The sequence below is a fragment of the Nelumbo lutea genome, chromosome 1 (assembly GCF_056320005.1).
Source record: "Nelumbo lutea isolate HS-2025 chromosome 1, American lotus-T2T, whole genome shotgun sequence".
NCBI classification, from domain to species: domain Eukaryota; kingdom Viridiplantae; phylum Streptophyta; class Magnoliopsida; order Proteales; family Nelumbonaceae; genus Nelumbo; species Nelumbo lutea.
The window spans coordinates 163714995-163738658 of NC_142684.1; the positions used below are offsets into that span (position 1 = coordinate 163714995).

At 37.9% G+C, this 23664-nt stretch overlaps 1 protein-coding gene across 1 annotated transcript in view; it reads left to right on the top strand.

Annotated features, from left to right (window-relative positions):
- ARP9 (actin-related protein 9) overlaps positions 1–19273 on the top strand; it is a 78849-nt gene extending 59576 nt beyond the window's left edge. Inside the window, exons 11-20 of the mRNA XM_088960235.1 lie at positions 162–212; positions 7836–7967; positions 8251–8340; positions 9911–9981; positions 10069–10268; positions 10385–10428; positions 10505–10554; positions 15609–15654; positions 15801–15851; positions 18674–19273. Of these exons, the coding sequence (XP_088816361.1) occupies positions 162–212; positions 7836–7967; positions 8251–8340; positions 9911–9981; positions 10069–10268; positions 10385–10428; positions 10505–10554; positions 15609–15654; positions 15801–15851; positions 18674–18817 (879 nt within the window). The 3' untranslated portion in view covers positions 18818–19273. The remainder of the gene's footprint in view (positions 1–161; positions 213–7835; positions 7968–8250; positions 8341–9910; positions 9982–10068; positions 10269–10384; positions 10429–10504; positions 10555–15608; positions 15655–15800; positions 15852–18673) is intronic.
- Positions 19274–23664: the final 4391 nt, after the last annotated feature.

Below are 23664 nucleotides of genomic sequence, written 5' to 3' on the forward strand. Positions count from 1 at the left end.
TAAGTAGGTGAATCTTATCATAGTCGAAATCACAGACTGAAGTACAATGCTGTGTTCACCTTCCAATTCCCTAGTCACTAACTTGTTTTCCCACTTAAAATGAATTTCCTATTGGCCAAATTAGAAAAATAGAATCTTGAAACTATCTATCTGATTTTCAGGATGGAGTGGCTCTGCCTACTACTGGAGTGACTTTGCCTTTCGGTGGAGAGGTATGGATAATGTTTTTATGTGTACCATCTCTTGTTGTCATGAAGCTCATTCTGTTCATGTATAGCTGAATAGTTCTAAATCTTAAATTATCAGCAATCAACTTATGGGCCTTTATTAGCTTTTTCTCTTGTAGAATCCATGAAGAAAGCCCGACTTAGTTGCATGTATTGTAGAGTATGTTTCACACGCTTTTTGTTGCTTCTTGGCTATGTACTAACAATCTTGAAACTGTTAAAAGTGCTAGCATTAATACTGATACAGATATATGTTAGGTTTATAAACTCTATGGACTGGAGAAAAAAGTGGGATATGACCCCCTGCTCAGCATGCTTAGTTCAAGATTTAACTATTGAAATTATTAGGGGTGTCCATGAAAAAACTGAAAAACTGAACCGGAAAATGCGGTTAACCGAACCGACCGGTATATATTTATATGTGTATTTTATAAATATATACATATATGACCTGTACCTATGAAAAAAAAACAAATGAATCCAAACCACTGAATGTCGGTAGACTTTTGTGAGGGTTATATTTTTTATTTGTTGGATCGTGTGATCTTGTACCTATGAAAAGGTGACTTTAGGTCATAGATGACCTGTTTTCTCTGCTCGTTAGTCTGATTTCATGTGTGTTAGGATCTCTCTTATTGATTAATGTTGTGGTGGAACTTACTGGAAAACCAGTAGGCTGGGACTGTTCTTCATGCAGATCTGAAAATCAGTCTTGTCATAGTTCTTCTTTGGAAATTGGTGATGTTTTTTGTGCTCAGATTAAGTCCAGAATTGAATTGTTGTGTGTGGAGCTTTTGTCGATATAAGGAGGGATCCTAAGTTGAGAGTTTAGATAAAAAACCCTTGTGTTAATCATGTCTGAGAATTCTGCTACTTCAGAGATTTCAGGGAGCCACAATGGAGTGAGCAGGGGAATGGATATGAATTTCCCCATGGTTGTTATTCCCTTTGATGGTCTGAACTACCTTGAGTGGTCTAGGGGAATAAAACTCTACATCACTATTAGGGGGAAAATAGGATACATCAATGGGAGAGTGAAGGAACCGAAGAACAGAAGTGCTGAATATGATAGGTGGAACCAAGAGAATAGTATGGTGATGTCATGGCTCTTGGTTTCCATGCTGCCACAGGTAAGGAAGACTTATGTGGGCTGAAACTGCTTGTGAGATATGGGAACAAGCAAAGTCCACCTATTTGGAGCAGAGACACTATGTTAAGATATACCAACTGCAAGCTGAATCCTCTACTTGCAAGCAGGGGGAGAGGAGTCTCTTGATGTACTATTCTGATTTGACATCGATATGGAAAGAGCTTGATCACTACCAGAATGTGAATTGGAAGTGTGATGAAGATGCAAAGACGTATAAGTCACTTGTATCTCAGCAACGGGTCTTTGCCTTCCTCCTAGGGCTGAATCCTTCATATGAGTCCATCAGGGTGCAGATCTTGGGTAGTAAAGACTTGCCATCAGTTCAGGAGGTGTATGTCTTAGTGCAGTCAGAAGAGAGTAGAAGAAGTGTGATGAATTGTGTAGAGGGGGAGTTAGTTGCCCTAGTTGTCCGAGGAAATTCAGATACAAATGTCGGAGGTGCTTTTAAGAAAGGTGACTATCAGAAGAGAACGGATGATAAGAGTAAACTTTGGTGCACTCACTACCAGAAGACAAGACACACTAGAGATACATGTTGGAATCTCCATGGAAAACCTAAATGGACACAGGATTTGGGTAAGAAGTCAACACCTGATCAGGGCAAGAAACCAAGTCAGCAGAATCAAAAAAAGTATAACTCAGCTAATATGGCATTGCCAGAGACTAGTCCATTGGTAACTCAGGGGAGGCATCCCAGTTCTGACCCTAAGGAAGAAATTATCAACTCCTTTCGTGACCATTTGGAATTGTATGATAGGACTCTCCGCTAGATGGATTTTGGTCCTACTCCCTCTACCTCTTTCGCGTCTACATCAGGTAACGCTATCACTGCCTTCCATGTGTCATCTCATACCACTGATTCTCCTTGGGTTATTGACTCTGGAGCCTCAAATCACATAACCGGTAAGTCAAATTTATTTTAGACATATAACCTTCTCTCTAGGAGAGATAAGGTGAGACTAGCTGATGGTTTTTTCTCTACCATAGCTAGCCAAGGTACCATACCTCTCCCACTCGGCCTTACCCTTTCTAATGTACTGCATGTTCCGAAATTACCTATGAATTTGTTGTCCATTAGTAGTATAACTCACTCCTTGATCTGTTCAGTCACTTTTTTTTCCATCTTCATGTGTGTTTCAGGATTTGGCCTCGGAGAAAACGATTGGTAGAGGAAGCATGGTGGATGGTCTCTACGTGTTGGAGAATAAAGCTGGTCTTGTGGCTATAGAGTCCATGAGTTTGTCCAGTGAGAGTCAAGCCTATTTATGGCATAGTCGTCTTGGTCATCTTTTTTTCGAGTCATTAAAAGTTATGTTCCCAAAGTTGTTTGAGTCCTTGTCAGTGAGTCAGTTACAGTGTCAGACATGTCAATTGATTTAACATTGTAGAAGTTCTTTACCTTTGAGAAATAAAATGTTTGAATTTCCATTTCATATTGTTTACTCTGATGTTTGGAGCCCTGTTACTCTACCCACTGAGGTTGGATATAAGTACTTCATTACCTTGATTAATGATTACTCTAGATACACTTGGATTTACGCTATGCAATCTAGAGATGAAGTGCCAAAAATTGTGAAGACTTTCAACGCATGGTGTTCACTCAGTTCCAAACTGAAATCCATATCTTCCAGTCGGACAATGCCAAGGAATACTTCCATAGTGATCTCACGGAGTTTTTTTTTTGCTTCAAGTGGGTCACTTCAGCGAATCTCTTGTACCAGGACACCCCAACAAAATGGTGTTGCTGAACAAAAGAACCGCCACCTTCTCGAAGTATCTCGTGGCTTATTAATTCATATGAATGTGCCAAAACGTTTTTGGATGGATGTAGTTTTGTGTGTTGCATACATCATCAACTGTATGCCATTTCGGTTACTAGAGTATAAGGCCCCACATCAGCTTTTGTTCCCTATAGCTCCGTTGTCCACCATTCCGATGCGTGTTTTTGGGTGTCATTGCTTTGTCCATAACTTGTCCCCTACTCGAGGTAAGCTTGATCATCGGGCTATTCCTTGTGTTTTCCTTGGTTACCCTTTATCTCAAAAGGGGTATCGTTGCTATGATCCTACCTCTTGCAAGTACTATGTCTCCATTGATGTATCATTCTTTGAGAATCAACCTTTCTTCTCGGTCTCTCCTCAGGGGGAGAGGAGAAACAGGCGGCTCAAACTCAACTACCTCCTTTACACAATCCTCCTCCATTTCAGGTCTTTCATTATCGCCATAAAAGCTAGCAGAGTTCAAGAGTCGTGGAACCTGACACTATGCAACCAAGATCATCGGATTCGCCAGAGGCAGATCCGTCTCATCCACTAGGTACACTTGCTCCTATTGATATGCTTGTTCCTCTCAATGTTGATTCCCTTGTCATCAATGATCTCGATGTTCCTATTGCTAAGAGAAAGGGTGTTAGATCTTGTACCACTAATCATCATATCTCTAATTTTGTGTCCTATGATCACATTTCACCTTCATTTTGTGCATTTCTCTCTTCTGTGGACAGTGTCCCCGTTCCTAAGAATGTGGCAGAAGCTTTATCTAAACCTGAATTGACAGATGCAATGCGGGAAGAAATTGATGCATTACACAAAAATGGCACTTGGGAGTTGGTGGATCTTCCTAAAGGGAAGGAACCAGTGGGTTGCAAGTGGGTGTTCACAGTGAAACACAAGGCTGATGGAACTGTTGAAAGGTACAAGGCTAGACTGGTAGCAAGAGGTTTTACACAGGTATATGGAGTGGACTATATAGAGACTTTTGCTCCAGTAACCAAGATGAACTCTATCTGGATTCTTCTTTCATTAGCAGCAAATCTTGACTGGGAACTTCACCAATTGGACATCAAAAATGCTTTCTTGAATGGTGACTTGGAAGAGGAAGTGTACATGACCCAACCTCCAGGTTTTTGTGCCAAAGGTAGTGAACAAAAGGTGTGCAGGTTAAAAAAATCTTTATATGGGTTGAAACAATCACCTTGGGCTTGGTTTAGTAAGTTCCACTTAGCAGTTCAACAGATGGGGTTCAAACAATGCCAGTCAGATCACACTCTATTTGTGAAAAGAGGTGAAGGGAAAATTGTAGCTCTAATTGTGTATGTGGATGACATAGTGATCACAGGAGTTTTGGAGGCTGAAATACGGAGACTAAAAAAATTCTTAGCCAGTCAATTTGAGGTGAAAGATCTAGGCCCCTTACATTATTTCCTTGGAATTGAAGTTGCCTGCTCTCACAAGGGCATATTTATTTCCCAACGGAAATATGTACTAGATCTACTAGAAGATACAGGCAAGTTGGGGGTAAAACCAATTGACTCACCAATTGAATCTAATCATCTGCTGGGAGACAGTCAGGGAGAGTTTTTGAAAGATGTGAAGAAGTTCCAGAGACTCGTAGGGATACTCTTGTATTTGTCTATGACCAGGCTTGATATTGCTTATGTAGTGGGTGTCCTTAGTCAGTTCATGCACAATCCTAGACAACTCACTTTGAAGCTGTAGAGAGGATCCTTAGATACCTCAAGAAGTTTCCTGGAGCTGGTTTGTTCCAGAAACATGGTCACTTAAAGGTGGAAGTATATACTACTGCTGATTAGGCAGGAGCAGTTGATGACCGAAGGTTTACTAATGGGTATTGTGCCTTTGTAGGAGGAAACCTGGACACATGGAGAAGTTAAAAACAAAGTGTGGTGGCTAGATCTAGTGCTGAAGCAGAATATAGAGCGATGTCTCATGGGGTTGCTGAAATCATGTGGATAAGAAATCTATTAGGTGAACTGGGTTTTGTAGTGAGCAATCCTATGTCACTCTACTGTGACAATAAAGCTGCCATCAATATTGCTGCTAATCTAGTCCTTTATGATAGGACGAAACACATTGAAGTGGGCAAGCATTTTATTAGAGAAAAACTTGTAAATGGAGAAGTGTGTACTCCATATGTCAACTCAGAATAACAACTTGCATATATCTTCACCAAAGGTCTTCATCATGTGCGGCCCAATGATTTGTGTGACAAGTTGGGCATGATTGACATCTATGCTCCAACTTGAGGGGAAGTGTTGAAATAATTTAGTTATTTGTGTTAGGGTCTGTTTGGCTAGTTAAAACATTTTTTTTTATTTTCTGTTACTTCTGTTATTGTACTCACTTACAGCAGGGGCACAAGGGTCTTTTCCCTTCTTATTTCTGCCGCCCTATATAATATAACAGAAGCTGGCGCTGCCAGCACTGTTCTATTGCTCCAAACTTTTTCTTCTTCCTTCCTTTCTTCTTTTCTCTCTTCTTTCCTTCTCTTCTCTACTTCCTCATATTTCAATCGGATTTATTGCCAAGAGTGCTGAAGGAACCTTGTCCCGTTATTGTTTTGCCAAAAAACACCTTTTGGGGCCTCAAATCTCTTTTTTTAGCTTTTTTATTTGTAAATAATTAAAAACTGAAATAGAAATATAAATTAGACCTAAAATGAACCATATATACATATATACAGACATACATACGTGTGTACATATGTATGTATGCGTGCATGTATGCGCATGTATATCTATATACACATGATGGTGTGTCACTGTCTGACCGTCCAACCTGGATGGTTGAACTGCTGACCTGTGACCTGGAGGGAAACACAGTTCAGCTTCTGGGTCGGTTTTTAAAACATTGGTTAAGACATCCTTCATTAATGATCAAAAGCAGTGAAAATTTGTTACAAGCATAATATAGAGAAGCCAGAAACCTTGGCCCCATGTTAGGGTCTGAGGGAATCACCTCATAGGGAAAAATTAATAAAAGACTATCCAAAATATCATCCTTCAATACTAAGTATCCCTTGTTACCCCTCTCCTGGCAATACTCTCTGCCAATGATTTGGCAGATCTTGGATCTATACTCAACTCAACCAAGCCTTATCCCAACTATATGGTGTTCGCTACATGAATTTGCCATTCTGCTTTGTCAAGGACCAGATTGGAACAAGGTTTTCATTCTACAAGCCAAGGGTTATCATGTGTTCTACATTCCTTCCTAGCCATCCCCCCTCTGTCCCATTACTACTTGGGGATCACCCTCTTATTGTGCATGCTTAAATCCTAGAAATAAACATCAGAGCCTTTGTGGCAACGCCATCAATTATGCTCTGATGGAGTCCCCATATCAAACCGGCTAGAGTACACACTACACAGTAAGGACCTGATACCTAGCTCATGTTAACAAGCCACCAACACATAGAGGTCCTGGATTTTCAAGCAAGCATCTATAACAGTTGAACTTGATATTTGATAGCTCCCTCTAATTTCTTTTAATTTATTTTTATTAGTAACCAGGAAATTCATTAAAACAATTGAAACTTAAAGGATTACAAATTTACAATTCAGAGCTGGGAATTATCCAGCAACCCTTATATTTTGTTTTGCATTCTTTTTACAACTCTGCCCATAAAAGTTGTTCCTTATGGACCTGTTGTTTGGCCAAAGAATCTGCCATCCCATTTACAAGAGACCAGGTCTGCTCCTCACACAGGGCGCCTCACACCGACCTCACAGGCACATCCCACCATGGACTGGGAACATCTCCTGTACTTATACATTATTATTCACAGGAGATGTTCCTAATGCATGGTGGGATGTGCATGTGAGGTCGGTGTAAGGCGCCCTGTGTGAGGATCAGATCCCAATTCCATTTCCAGTTCTCTTGACCCATCTAAAGTGGCTCCCACTTCCACTGCTAGCTTCTCAATGTCCCTTAGGAGTTAGCTTGTAAATCCATGCTCCTGAATTGTTGCTGCTCATCCAAGAAATAACCAAGTTTGAACCCTCTACCTCTACATTTTGTGGCCCAAGTTGCTAAGCTAACCTCAGGCTTTGTAGTATCACTATTACTTCTGCCTTTAAGGAATCCCTGAAGCCAATCAGACGTCGAGTACAGTACCACCACCTCACCCTTTGCATCCCTAAAGACACCTCCAATCCCTGAAGGGCCTGGGTTACCAATTCAACTCTCATCAAAATTCAACTTCATTCTATATTTAATGAAGGGTTCCAATCCATTAAGACTTTGCCTTACATTGAAAAGGACTTTGTCACTCATCCCCATGCTCTTATAATATATCATCCATAATCCATAGAGAACACCATTTTTCTGCCGGGGGGGGGGGGTGCTCCTGCATATCATGCTGTCTCCTAATCAAAGAGCTCACTATGACATGCCATCCGTTGAGCATTTAGCCAACTCTATAATCCCAGGACTTGTCCTGCATATCAAATAATTGATGCTTGACTTGGGTGTCTCTATGCTCTTGGAGAAGAATCGAATTCCTTTGCTCCCAGACACACAAGGGAATTGATAAAAATCTTTTTATTAGCATGTGCCTTTCCTTGTTTACTTTCTCTTTCAATTGTTTATGTGTTCTTTTCTTCATTTGCCAAGCAGTTTTGTCTTTAAGCAAGCAATTAAATGACTGTAATTTTGCAGGATATTTCTAGATGCCTTCTATGGATTCAGCAGCATCATCAGACATGGCCATCAATTTCCACAGACCCTTTAGTGAAGACTATAGACTTGTTGATGCTGAACAAATTGAAAGAGTCCTATTGTCAAATTAAAGTGTGTTTTCTTTTTTCTCTGTCTTATATCTTTTAGTGGGTGATGATTACTTTCAATTGGTCATCTGTTCTCTTGAAAAACAAATAGGCTTTTTCTTGTTATCAATATGCTGTTCTGAGTTCTTTTAGTAGTTACCATCAGAGAGTTGATGCTTTGCATATGCATAGTAAAGTGAGGTCATTTGTCGTCTTGTTTTTCACATGGAAGTTTATAGACAAGAAGGCATATTACTGTAAGAGAATTTATGAAGCTATCTCCTAATTTTATTTTTTGTTCTCTACAGGAGGGAGAACTTGATGCTGTCGCAGTAGTTCATTCTTATGAGGGTGGTATGCCACCTGGAGCCCATAAGACCAGACTAAATGCACTTAATGTATGACTCTCCATTGGAATCCTTTTCTTTACCTCTATTGATAAAATAACTTTTGTTGTTATTTTGGTTTTATTAACTGGGTGAGAGCAAATCAATGTTTTAAATCATGGAGGTGTGATGCGAGGTGTTCCACTTCCTGGAGGCATGAGGTGTAGTTCAGAACGCAAGAGGCATAAGCCTCCAGCCAGGGTCCAGGGGCTCTGTCCCCAACCCAGACTTCCTTTTCCTTTCCTTTCATTTCCTTTTCTTTTCTTTCGTTTTGTGTGAGGTGTGCATGAGGCATGCACCTGAGGCACACAACTCAGAAGTATAAGCACTTCCAGCATGTGCCTCAGGGCGTTTTGGGGGTACCTTGCCTGGAGGTACATGAATCAATTTTGGGACCTAACTATTTCTTTAGAGTTTAGTCTGGACCACTTGCATCAATCATTTCTTCTTACCGGTGCATTAGGTGGTCTTTTGTGTGTGTTCCCAAAACCATCTTAGGTTACTTTCCTCTATTTTATGACTCTGAGCTACCTCTAATTCTCTAAATTCCTATGAGTAAGTTCATTTCTAATGCCATCCATTCTAGTTTTACCACTCATCCATCTTAGCTTTTTCGTTTTATTTACACATATTTTCGGAAATAGTGTTGCTTGATTGCTCAGTACATCCTTGTTGATGTCTTATATTTTTTTTTCCTTTTTAATCTCATTAGTATTCTCAATGACACAAGAATCTGGATGCGCCTCTTAATTTCTTATACATGCACTCCAATTTTGTGGTGATATGCTCTTCCATCTCTACCTCATTATGTGTTATTAGGTCATGTAACAGAAGTGTTCATTTGAGGTATCTCTTGGTCTGCAGTTGAATTTGTGTGTTTATTCTTGCTCTTGTGACTGCTAAATTGCATTGCATATATTCTATTTAAGTCATACGTAAATTTTTTTGTAAGCATCTTTCTATGGTTTCGCTTGTCTGTCAATACCATTGTTAGCAAGCAACAGTTACAACACACAACATGGAACTTCCTGGACATGTTTGGTCAGTTCATTCACAAGTAGTCTGGACAAATTAAGCTGGGTGTGGGCCCTTGATGAAAACCCCTGTAATTGAAAACTCTGACATCTCTTACCTAGGTGTTCTAGCACTAGTCATTGAACAATCATGCATATCCTCAATTAGGTCAGTAAACTTATTTTGAACTCTTTCCAAAAGTTACCATATTATCTCTTGGGAATTGTCATATACTTTCTTAGATTAATGAATACCATGTGAAGAACTGATAAAAATATGAATACCATGTTTTTTTATTTCTGATAAATAAAAAATGAATACCATGTTGATTTCTCTTCTCTTGAAAATTTTCTATTAATCACTTGTTGGTTGTAGCTTTGTTTTTCTGCTTGCTGGTATGTCCTGATACTTGATGCTTACAAAAAATTGGCATGATTATTTGACCTCTTACTATCAGAAGGATGATAATGGCAAACTTCAACCCAATTCTTCCCTTTGTGATATGACTTGTATAGAATGGAATGGATTGCATTAGGTTTCAGTTGATTCCTAGTGGTTTTAAAAACAGGTTCCTCCTATGGGTCTATTCTACCCTCTGCTTTTGGTTCAAGATGAGTACCCACCACCACCTCGTTCTTGGTGAGTTATGTTTATAATCTTTCCACCATTAAGCAGAATTTCTGCCTTATATTAGTTTTTGAGGTAACTATTTTACTTTACCACCAGGTTTCATGACTACGAGGATATGCTGGAAGATACATGGCATATTGATTTCGCTAGAAGATCGGACATGTCAGAGGGTTTATATCTTGGTGTTAATGGTGGAATGCCCATGTGGGATAACTACCCGGTTTTCCCAACTAGACTGAAGAAGGAAGACAATCTTGGTCTTGCAGAGGCAATAACTAGTAGCATTCTTTCAACAGGTAGGTTCTGTGTGTGTGTGTGTGTGTGTGTGTGTGTGTGTGTATGTGTGTATTCTTCTGGGAGATGGTGCACCTTGACATAGCATCATTGACACCGTTTCATTCTAAACTGGCAGGGCGTATAGATCTTCAGAGGAAACTCTTTTGTAGCATACAATTGGTGAGTATTGGAGATGTAGGATAAACAATGCAATAATGTGCTACCAAATTGTTTAAGTACCACATTTTTGCTTCAGATTGGCGGGGTGGCTTTGACAAGTGGCCTGGTTCCAGCAGTGGAAGAAAGGTAAAGGAATGTAATAATCTGATGATACTTAGTAAATATGATCTTCAAATGGCAATTCTCTCTGTTTTGATGATTAGGGGTGTTAGATTATGTACTGGTTGTTTTGATCTCAACAAGTGGAAGCATATTGCATGGCCAGTCATCCCTCTGTTTGTTTGCTTAAATAATTCTTCATTTCAGCCTTGTTCGCAGATGTTGCAGATGCATTCTTCCATTCATGAATATATTGATTTTCTATGTTTTAATGAAGTTTATACATTTTTCATGAAGATTATTTTTTGAGAGAAGGTGAAGTTGGTATATTTATGAAAAACAAACATGTACAACAAGTTGATATACACAAGGACTAATCAAAAACTGCCCTGGAATGTTTTTTCCCCCAAACTTTCTGGAAAACAGAATCTGAAGAGCTAATCTTATTTTTGAAGATTCTTGCATTTCTTTCCTGCCATTAGCACCAAAACACCACCGCTGGGATTATGTTCCAGATCAGCTTTCCTCTTTTGCTCAGACCTTCCAGCCTTCATCCTTTCAAAAACTCCGATACTGATCCTAGCCAACAGCTTTTCAGCTCAAAAAGTTGAGCTACTCTAGACCATATCTCAGCAGAAAAAAGGCAATGTAACAGCAGATGGTTCACAGATTCTGAGCGGCCTTCGCAAAGAACACAATCTGATTAGTCCAAAAGCATTCCCTTCTGCAGAAGATAATAGACAATTAATAGTGAAAGATGGTTGCTACTTTCTATGGAACATAGGGAATTATCCAAACATTCATGGTTTTTATTCAAAAAATTCCTGTTGCCTAGGCAACAATGAACCCCCCATCATCTAGCCTCACCTCAGCATCTTGAAAACTATGCCTTCAATTCAAAATGTGCAAAATGTATTAGGTCATTAGTTTACGAAAAAGGTAAAAGAAAAAAGGGGAAATAAACACAGGGAAAGGGAAGGTGGACATCGGGAAACTGGTGGAGAGACAGGTAGAGATAGGAAAAGCTCTTGGTTTATTTTTTCTGGGAGGGGAAGGGACAGTGAGGAAAGCCATTGAGCAATTTGAGAAGAATAGAAGGGAAGAACAAAATAAAAGAAAGATTATTAGTGAAGGGGGAGAGGCATGGGATGAAGGAGAAGGAAGGGAAGATGACATAGTTGATGAGGAATAAAACTTCCAGTGCTAGAGTTGGGGCCTGGGATCAGTTTTAAAAATGAAACTGGTTTCCTGGATCGTGCAGGGATTGAAAGAAAGAAGAAAAACCATTGTCAGGAACATTCTGAGAAAGTTTGATCCAGAGGTTTGTTGCAAGAAACAAGGTTGGAAGTTTTTTACTTGGGCATAAAGAATGAAGTTTGGGGAGCTAATAGTTGGGAATGCACAGAGGTAAAGTCGAGTGGTTTATCAGGAGGTTCAGGAGTAATCTGGGATCGTAGATATCTAAGGAAAATTGGAGAAATGAGGGGAGTACATTCAATATCAATTTGCTTTCAAATGGTGGAAGGGGGGTGGCAACGGGATATCGCAAACATATATGGCCCTAATGATGAAAGGGCAAAGGTGGAGATGTGGGAGGAACTGGAGAGGGTAAGACAGGAATGGGGGGGGGTGTCCTTGGTTGGTGCATAGGAAGAGATTTCAATTCAGTTAGAAGGGTGGGGAAAATGAAGGGGGGAAGGGATGAAAGAGAGAGTGGGGATGAGAAGATTTGGTGAGTTCATCAGAAGGAATGGTTTAAATGATCCACCTCTAAATGGATGTAGATATACTTGGTCAAATGACCAAAGCTCACCCATCCTGAGGAGACTGGATAGGTTCATGTATTCTGGAGATTGGGAGATGCACGTGGGTGAATTGATTCAGGAAGCTTTGCCTTTGTTCTTGTCTGACCACAAGCCTGTTGTGCTTAGACATTTTGCAATGATCAGTGGTCCAAAGCCGTTCAATTTTGAAACTTGTGGCTTGACCACCCAAAATTTCTAGAGTGGGTAGAGAAGTGGGGGGATATTCAAGTAGAAGGAACTGCAGGTTTTAGATTGGCCAGGAGGCTACAATTACCGAAAGAAGAGATCAAGGGTTAGAGTTCAACAGTATTTGGGGATACAGTAAGAAGAAAGAAGGAAATACTAAAAAAATGGCCCTTTTGGACAGGTTGGATGAGGAAGGAAATGCTTCTAGAGAGGATGAGGTTGAGAGGGAAAGACTGGACTGTGAATTAAAAAGATTAATTTTTAGAGAAGAGGAGAAATGGAGACAGAAATCAAGACTGACGTGGTTGAAAGCAGGTGATAAAAATTCTGCTTTCTCCACGCCTACGCTAATGCGAGGAATTTTATCTGTAGGATCCAGGTGGGGGAGGAGATGGTGGAGGATTGGATTGAAATTCAAAACAAAGTAATGATTTTTATAAAAATCTATATACTTCAAGAATTCAGAACTGGATGTCTCTTGGGGACTTGGTTCCAAGAAAATTGGATGTCGTTTCAGTAACATGGCTTGAGAGGGATTTTGATTTGGGGGAAATTAAGGAGGCTCTGAAAGGAATGAATGGGGATAAGGCCCCAGGCCCAGATGGTTTTTACTTCACATTCATAAAGGCATGCTGGAATCTACTAGAAAAGGGGTTTAATCAGATGTTCAAAGAGTTCCACAAAGAAAGTATCTGGAGAAAATGACTAATGCTACTTTTATATCTTTAATCCCAAAGAAGAATGGAACGATAATTTGAAGGATTTTAGGCCAATCAGTCTGATCAGCAGCACTTACAAATCATTAGCCAAGATTCTGTAAAAAATGTTGAGAAAAGTGCTACATGAAGTGGTGGGGGAAGTTCAGATGGCTTTTGTGGAAGGTAGGCAGATCTTAGATGGAGTTTTAGTAGCAAGTGAATGTATAGATTCCAGATTAAGGAGTGGAAGAGCTGGTTTTGTGTGCAGGATCGACATTGAGAAAGCCTATGACCACGTGGAGTGAGGATTTTCTAGAAGAGATTCAAAGATTGATCATTGATGGGATTTGGAGATAAGTGGAGAAGATGGATGTTTGCTTGCATCTCTACAGTGTCATATTCTGTTCTCATTAATGGAGTTTCTACGGAATTTTTCCAAGCGTCGAGGGGCTGAAGGCAAGGAAACCCTCTCTCTCCTATGCTCTTTGTTTTGGTTACAGAAGTTCTAAACTGCTACTGGAAAGAAGTGGATAGCTGGGTCTAATAGAAGGCTTCAAAGTGGGTAGAGATGGCACATGTATCTCTCATTTGCAATATGCAGAGCAGACGATACTTTGATATTTCTGGACACTTCTCTTGAGCAGGTTTTAAATCTAAGAGCAGTATTGAACAACTTTGAGCTGTTGACAGGGCTGAAGGTGAACCTATCAAAAAGTGTTCTGATTGGAGTTGGGAGGGTGGATAGGGAGGTTCTAATGGAATGCGCTGAAACTTTTGAATGTAAAATTGGAGAACTCCCCTTTACATCCTTAGGGATACCGATTGGAGGCTCTTCAAAATAAGGTACACTATGGAGACCAATAGTGAAAAGAGTGGAGAAAAGGTTGGATGGATGGAAGGCAAAATACTCATCTTTGGGGGGAAGAATAATCTTGATATGAGTGTTCTTGCAAGCTTACCAACTTATAATCTATCCTTAGGATTCCATCACAAATAGCTAAGAGAATTGAAAAAATTCAAGGGGATTTTCTTTGGGAAGGATTATGTGGGGAGGGCAGGGGGAAGAAGTTCCATTTGGTGAGTGGGGGGAAAGTTTGTAGGCCAAAGGAGAATGGTGGTTTGTGTTTTAGGAGGATCAAGCTCTTTAACAAAGGCTTTGATTGGGAAATGGCTGTGGAGATTTGGCTCAGGAAGGGAGGACAATTCTTTGTGGAGAAGAGTGGTAGTGGGCAAGTATGGAATGGTGAGTTTTGGGTGGGAATCCAGGGAGGTAAGGTCTTCATATGGGGTGAGTGTATAGAAGGGAATCATGAAATTCAACCAAGATTTCAGGGGCCTAACAAGTTTTTCATGGACCAAGCATCAGATTTTGGGAGGATGATTGGTGTGGAGCAGGTAAGCTATGTGAGCTTTGTCCAAGTTTGTATAGATTATCTGAAGCTGAAATAACCATAAGTCAGTGTTATGAGAGAAGGGGAGGACAGTGGTTTGGTGTCCAATTTCCAGAAGACCTTTATTGGATAGTGAATTGGAGGAATGCGTTTCTCTTTTGGAGAGGTTAGAGAAAGTAAAAATCTCAGATCAATCAAGGGATGAATTCTGGTGGAAAGAATGTTCAAATGGGAGGTTCACTGTTAAATCTTGTTATATGGCTCTTATCAGAAATATTTCAGATTCTGATCAGGTAGCTGCTGTTTGGGGAAACCCGGTTCCACCAAGGATTGATGCATTTGCCTGGCTGGTGACAATGGAATACTATTCTGACTGTGGATCATCTGAAATCCAGGGGCTTCAGTTTGGCTAATAGGTGTGTACTCTGCAAAGAATAGGAAGAATCGGTCAGTCATCTTTTTTCCTCTTGCAAGATTGCTGAGTTCTTGTGGATGATTTTCACTACTATGTTTGGAGTCTAAAACTTCCAACCAGCATCTACTGCAGGCATCTTCTCTTCATGGTCAAAACTACAAGTAAAAAAGCAAAAATGATTTGGAGCTGTTTACCGTTTGCAAGTTGTTGGAACATTTGGAGAGAAAGAAATAGAAGAATCTTCAAAGAAAAATATTGGAATTTGAACAAGATTGTGGCAACTGCCAGCACCTCGGTAGCAGATTGGGTTCTTGCAACTCCAGAATTTAATCGTGTCTCTAGGGAGCATTTGGGGTATAGTTTGGGAAATACTTTGGAATTCCAACTGTGTAATCTGTTATAGTTTTTGTATTTTTGTATCTCTGCTCCCTAGCAGATCTCATTTCTGATTTTGATACCCTTGAAGTGCAGGTAATGCCCTATCACCTGCTGGTTGTAATCCTTTTTCATTTTAATGAATTTTATTTTATCTTCAAAAAAATTTGACATTAGCCTTTGACTTGGATTAAATTCTTTTGTGTTGCAGAGTTTTGCACGCTATTCCTTCAAATGAAGCAATTGATACTGTTGAGGTTAGTAATTGAAATAGTCCTTTGATCTCTTCTGTATTTATACTTACAAGAGTATATCAAATTTGGATGTGAAGAAGACCTCGTCTACAGTAAAAAAAAAAAATCAGTGAATGCATCTCCATCAACTAAAGTCCTTTTGTAAACAGGTGTTGCAACCAAGAACAGATCCAACATTTGTATCATGGAAAGGTGGAGCAGTAAGTCAACCACTATAGTCATTTCCCATTTCTATTTTTTGAGGCTGGAAATTGGCTTAATATATGCTCTTTTAAATTGGAAATGACTGATTGAGGAGGAATTCTCCAACATGAATTACTTTCTTTGTTGTGAACTAGGCCCTGTAAAAATTATTTTTTTTGAAACAAAAACACACGAAATACATTCTTGTTATTATTTTACATATTCAAAAACTGTTACCAGAAATGTGTTTTTGAATTTCTTGTTTCATAATATGATTTCCTCTGGTGGCCTGATATATTATGTTATATAAAGCAATATTTGGATAGAGATTATGATAGAATGTATATTAGTTCACCTTTATTTTTATTGTTTTTTTTTTTTTTTGGTTTTTTATTTGTACTTTGGCCTAAAGTCCATTTAACTAAATGTAGGTTGGTATGATTTGTAGGAGCTTTAGAGAAGCACTTTTTTTGCTTCATTTCAGAAAAACACTTGTAAGAGGGTCCATAGTGGATTTTGGTGTACGTGGGACTTACTGAATAGTAGTTCACATCTGCCTTTTGGAAATGAAAACATGTTTTTGTTATCGAAAACGTCTTCTTGTTGGTTTTAGAATAGGGACGTCTTTTCTGAATGAAACTAAAATATTTTCACTTTGCTTTGAGAAAACAGACAATGAATATTATTCGTTGTTGATGTGGTGTTTTCTAGAAACAAGAAAAATAAAGCCATTTAAATGTAGGTTGGTATGATTTCTAGGAGCTTTAGAGAAGCACCTTTCCTTTTGCTTCATTTTAGAAAAGCACGTGTACGAGGATCCATAGGAGATTTTGGTGCATGTGGAACATACTGAATAGCAGTTCTCATCAGCCTTCTGGAAATGAAAACATGCTTTTGTTATTGAAAACATCTTTTTGTTGGTTTTAGATAAGAGTGCTTTTTTTCTGAATGAAACTAAAATATCTTAACTTTGTTTTGAGAAAACAGACAATGAAGAATATGTTTTATTTTTTTGTTGATGTGATGTTTTCTAGAAACAAGAAAAACAAAGGCATTAATGTTGGAGGACATTCACAAAAGCATGTCTATAAAATTTTGTCACAGTTGTCTTGGCACTAATACTCATTCCCATATATATCTTGATTCTCAAGTTAAATTAAACTTATCCTTTTCTCTTTCATAATCAATATGCAACTTTGTATAAAAGCTGGTTTTTAATTATTTTAAGTTATATATTTTGGTTATAGAAGTGGTTGTTGGCAACTTGGCATGCATAATATCTTTACTGTATACAGGGGCTACATTGGGAAGCATCAGCTATAGGCTTATAGCATACTTTATCCCTCTAAATTCTGAAACAAAAAATGTATATCATGCCAAGAAATGGAGATACCATATCGAAGATATGCCTTTAACCAAGTAGGTTCCCCAAAATGGCCTTTTTATACTAATATTTAACCTAATGAAAAAGCTGCCTTAAAAGCAAACTTGAGTTGCATTTTTATCTGATGTTTTCCCACATACAAAATGCTATTCTGGTCATTGTTGACAGACTTGAACTCGACCAGACACTCAGACCACCAGAACTGGGAATGTGCAGCCAAAACAGTATTTTGGTTATCCAGTTCTTAGAAATATTGACTTTGTCAAACTAAGCCTATTTTTATCATTTTGTGTTTAGTGTTAACATGTTTTATGACCTCTATTTATTTTAAAGTTGTTTTGATGTAAAATGGCTTTAAAAATTATCTAGAACTATTTTCAAAATATTTTAATTTTTAAACTTTCAAAATTTTTATTTGAGAAAATCAAGTGGCTGAACCATTTGACCCACACCCAGTCACCAAATATCTCTCACTGACCCACGTCTAACAACATTGATTCTGATTTCTAAGTTATTTCCAGTTTAGTTAATTGATTTCATGAGACCCCTTGCTGATAGAGTTGATCCTCATGAGTTGATCATGGTTGAGTTGAGCAACTCTCTCCTAAGCAAGATTCCTACATTTATGACTTCTATGCAGTGTTTAGAAAACCAGTCCGGATCAGTTGAAGTGTGACCCAGAGCCCTGACACATTTGTCACACCCCAATAACCGTATTGGCTAAAAACCTGGTTAAAATCGGCTGGCTGGCTGGTTTAACCGGAAAACCAGTGAACCAGTGCCAGTTTCATGAAACCGCCTAGGCCATTAAATACTTGAATTTTAAAATATGTTTGACAAGATTTGAACCCATGACCTCTTGTTTTCATATACTGCTTAATTACCACTAATCCACCTCTTTACTTGTGCTATTTAATGGCTCTTTATTGTATATATATTTTAAAGAAAATGTAAATTAAGAGACTTGAGTTCTGGTCATTTGCTTTAAAAATTAAGGAATTTGCCATCCATCCACCATATTAAAGTATGTTAAAAGTTGTAAAATATATTATATATAGTATTTATATAACCTGTAGTATATACATATATGCCACATCATCACGGTTCGACCCCAGTTAACCTCTGACCCGTGAACCTTCCCTTCTCCGGTTCTATGCCCGGTCCGGTTCTCTTAACATTGCTTGTATGAGTATGAATTGTCTGAACAATTGGAGCCAAAAGACACATTGATTTTCTTGCAGATAGATATTGAATATAACAGAATTAATATCATTGGTGGCTCATAGATATTGAACATAACAGAATTAATATAATAATATCTGTTTTGCGAATCTGGAATAATACAACAATGAACTTTTTTGGAAACTGTACCTGTTTGAGGACCATGCTACCTTTGCTATGTTTTGGATGTACATGTCATGCTTCTGTATCCATTCATGTCTGTGGTCATAACAGATTCTTGGCATTCTTGATTTTGGTCGGGATGCTTGGATCCATCGGGAGGACTGGATTTGCAGTGGAGTTCACATAGGGAGTGGCAGAAAATACAAGGATTCCTTTTTTCTTCAGGCACAAGCAATGTGTTACATAAATTCCTGAAACACAACAATGGCTGGCATTTGGCATTCCTGAAGATATACCAATTATTTCCTCAGCTGTCAGAGTAAACATCATCAACTGACAATTTATCATCTTCAGAGTTGGGATCGTCTAGGTGGAATAATCAGTGTTAACATTCCAACTGAGGGTGGGCCTTGGTGCAATGCTTGGGTTGCTCCATTGCAACCTGGGTAACCAGTGTTCAAATCTTGGAAACAGCCTCTCTGTGTGTGCAGGGTAAGGTTGTGTACATCTGTCCCTCTCCAGACCCCACATTGGTGGGAGCCTCATGCACTGGGCTGCCCTTTTTATCCAACTGCCAGTTGTAGTTGCAAGAGATCATTGTTTTGGGCATTTGCCATATTTTTATTAGATTTGTATCTTTGAGCAACTATATCATAATACTCTTAGAGTTTCTTGGAAAATAAAAAATCTTTGAACTTCCTTGTTTGGTCATTAGCGTATAAAAACTTTGAACAGACTTTTTTATTTAATGGCATGTTTGTTGGGAAAGGATCAGCCTTAAGACAGTCAAAACTCATGTTTGGGCTCTCAAGCTCTAGGTTGACATGACCCTCCACATTATAATGTAACATTCACTATGATGGACACATTCCCCTGTTTTTCCATCGTGTGGACCGTGTCCATCATAGTGAATGTTACATTATAATGATAATTCTTAATAAGACAACCCCAATTAACAATTTCCAGTGAATGAAATCAACTTGATAAATCTAACATAGATAACACTGGGTTATTGTAATACTTCAGAGAGCTTTAAAGAAACCAGCAGCCCATTTTAATTCAACTTTATATCTCCGTTGTAGGATTTGTAGGATAGCTTAGGAACTTGGGGTGTTTTTGTGGGAGTTGGAGCCTGGATGAAGAGCCTACAACGTCATGCAGATGGAGAAAACGGTTGATTTTTAAGACTGAGCTTTAATATCTTGGCTTCTTCTTCCACAGTTTATAGCAAGGTCTTAACCGGAGTTTGGATGGTAGAGTAAGGTCTCAATGGAACCAACTGTCGGCAGTTAATCCCTCTTCTTGGCAAGTGAATGAGTTTGTAAGCTTTCAAAGTTCCCATCTTGAGTTCAACCATGGGGTAATCATTTGTGGTGTCTGGTTGTGGATCGATCAAATTTCTCATTTATTTATCTTCATGGGACCTTTCTTGTACATGATTTGAAATCGCTGAAGTGGAGGATAGTTGTTGGGACCTGGGAGAGAAGTTTCACCAAAAAATGCCGTGTAAACGTGGGAGGGGAGCACCAACAGTCTACCGGAAAAGAAATAGGATTTCAAAATGTTAGAGAAAAAAAAAAAAGTAGGTTGCTTAATTAAGGGGCAATCTCGCCTTTTAAAATATAATGAGAGCAAACTTGGAAGAAATCCTTTACCTAAAACACTGATTGTTGAAAGAACAAGGAGTTGATAAAGTTCCTTATCCTAGATTTTCAACTTTTTTTTGTCTCAAAAGGGCCAAAGGAGAAAAAGGACGTATAACCTAATTACAATTTACGAACACAACCTCAATATACTTGCTTATGCTTACATAACTTTTTAAAACTTGCTAATGTACAATAAATTGATTTGTAAAATAATTACTGTTTTGTTATTTTTATTTTTGTAAATTACAAAATTTAAAAATATTTTTTTGACATAAGTTGTTGAATGGAGCAGATTTGATAAATCATTCATGGAACCATCTTATAGTTCTTTCCTAAAAAGCATCACAGATCTAAACATCTCAAACACGGAATATGTAGATCTACTGAATATTGAAGGATTAAATGAAAAAATGTGCATTTTTCTTGATTCCAATGACTTTGCTTCCTTTCTAGTGCAAAATATCAAGTGTTTTTAGTAAATAGGAGCCCTCCCAAAGGCGTTTCAGATGGAGAGGAAAATCTGGAAATGAAATTTTGTTGGAAAAGAGAAATTTGACGAACATAAATCGTTTTGCTAGTGTGTGATCCATATCCACTTCTATCTAGCAGTGTCAATTGGACCGGATTTGGTCCAATATGAATTCATTACAAATGGATCAGGTTTAACCCAATCTGATGAATATTCTGGACCATTTTGGACCAGTCCGATTCAATGTCTGGACCATTCAATCTGTTCAAATTGGCTTTAACTTAGACTTGTTCCAACCCAAACCTGGTCAATCGACACGACGACCTGTATTTCTATCTTTTATCAATGGACCAATATATACTTTAGACCATTAAGCCTGGACTGGTTCAATTTAATATGTCTTCTTGGTCTGTCCAATCCTTCCAAATTGATTTTGATTTAGATGGGGTCAACCCAAAGCTAGTCTATCGATACCCATACTTGTATCGGTTTGTATCAATCAATAAAAGTTGTATACAATGTGATACAGAAGATTGGCACATGTTGAATGAATTGGCACCAATCCCATTCCGCAATGCACCCTATATTAGGTGTGTAATTGTTTTGATATTTTATACAATATTTCAAATGCTAGCGACAAAAGCAGAAAGGGTTAGGGCTAGGGGTGGATTTGAGCCCAGCCGAGCCAAATATTTGGCTAATCAAGCTTGGCTCACCAAAAAAATGTTAGGCTCGATTTTCAAGCTAGAGATTTGAGTTTGAATTTGAATCGGTTCAAAAGCTCATATGTTTGAGTTCGATTATGAACCAAGCTTCATTTAAAAATAAAAATTATATATATAAAAAATGTTTTTTATTTTACATACAAAAAATTAAGATTTACCAAAAAAATATTTATTAACATACATATAAAACATAAAAAAATATTTTATATATAATCTTTATTATTATACATAAAAATTAAATATCATATATATGTGTGTGTGTTAGGCTCAATTAGGCTTGTGAGTCTCATAACTTAAGTCTCTTAGGCTTGAGTTTGGCTTGATTAACAAATGAGCAGATATATTAAATTTGAGCTCAGCTCGAAGCCTAATTTAAACCCAGCCAAATCGAGCTTTTCACGAGACGAACTCAAATGGCTCATGAAAAACTCGATTTGTTTCCACTCTTACGTGCTTGTGCAAAGAAAAATGGAGAAGGTGAGGAGTGAGCCAAGGTTTGGGTATATTGTCAAAAAATAAAATAAATATGTTTGATGATCATTCGCGAGAGACAATAATTTTGGAACAGATGGATGAGTCTTGTTGGATTTCCCACAAAGTTACAACTTAGAGTTTATTAGACTCTTTTTGACAGAATGGTCCACACCCCTAGTCCCCTATTATTACTCATCGTCAAAATGTGTGTTTCATAAGACAGCAGTACTGTTATGTATTTTTTTTTTCTAAAAGCTTCAATAAAAAACTAGCAGCTTTTTTGGTAGCCTAATAAAAAACAGCTTAGGATAATTAGTTTCTTCCTAATTTCTTAATTACTATTTAGCCAATCTTGTTTGGTAGTGTCAAAATATACCTACTTTTATTGATAAGTTTTATAGGGAAAAATGTTTACTTAAATGACTAATGACTAATATCATGCTATTGATCAATGGCAAAATTGACCATACAAGGTGTGGGTGGGGGGGGGGGTTGAAATTGAACATGTGGCAAATCAAATGAGTTTTCAGTATTTGATGGACAATGTGGATCAGCCAAAAGAACCCTCAACATAGTGGAAACAACTCAGTGCATTTAGGGAAACTCCCTACTTGACTTGACTACTAAGCCTGTTTGGGTTAATTACACCTGTGATTTTGTTTGGGATTCTGGTAAATCTAATTTGGCGTTTCTTAGAAATTAAATAAGTTTAATTTGTAAAGGATGGTTTATTTCATCTAAAAATAATGGGACCGTTGAAAGTTTTTATAGTGAGTTTTTTATTTAAATTATGAAATTAAATTAGAAGTAAATACTTTTTTAATAGTTAGTCATATGTTTGAAATGAGTATTTCTTTTGAGAGTGGAGCTAATCAATTTCACTTTTTTTAAGAGTAAAAAAAAAACACTCTTTAGATATTCTTTTTCTAATAGATAAATTAAATCAAGTCACAAAAAAAAAACACTTTTTTTAATAGATAAACATTTATTATATATATTAGACTTGCAAAATAAATAAATAAATAAATAAATAAATAAATATATATATATATATATATATATATAAGTTATTTATACCTCTTCTTCCATTTTGGTCAAATCAATACTGCAAGACTTTAGACTCGACTTAAAATTAAAACGCTCAATGAGTCACAATTTTACTAGTTAAACGGCTGATTAGCCCATTCAGCTCATGAAAGACCCTCATTGGGACACAAAAAGCTACCATTCCCAGTTTATACAATCCGACTGTTCCTCCGATCCAAGTCTTGCAACATTGGATCAAATTAGGTTCACCGTTATAATAAATTAGGGTCCGCTTGGTTCATAGTTGGAATTGGAATTGGAATGGTTTATTTTCATAGTCTTTTTAGTTTAAACAGAAATTGGAATGAGAAATGAAATAAGCAAGAATGAGATTTCATTCCCAAGGAAGGGGCAGGGAATGGCCATTCCTTTAAATAGGGGAATGTCATTCCAACAGGAATGGGAATGGGGTTCCGGTTTTGCTCAATCAAACAGTTGAAATCGGAATAGTCCATTCCAATTCCAAACCCCTATTCCTACGAGCCAAATGGGGTCTTAAAGTTACAGCTTTACTTTTGAGTTATTGATATGAAGGGCAAACTTGGAAAATATCAATTTCAGAAAAAGGGATGAAAGGGTTTGGGCAGGCATTCATATGAGGAAAAAAAATGGAAAATAAACATTTTGGTCAAAAGTAACCAATGTTTTAAAACCATCGTTGACCTGGATGATCAAATCATTCAGACCATAAACTATCCAGGT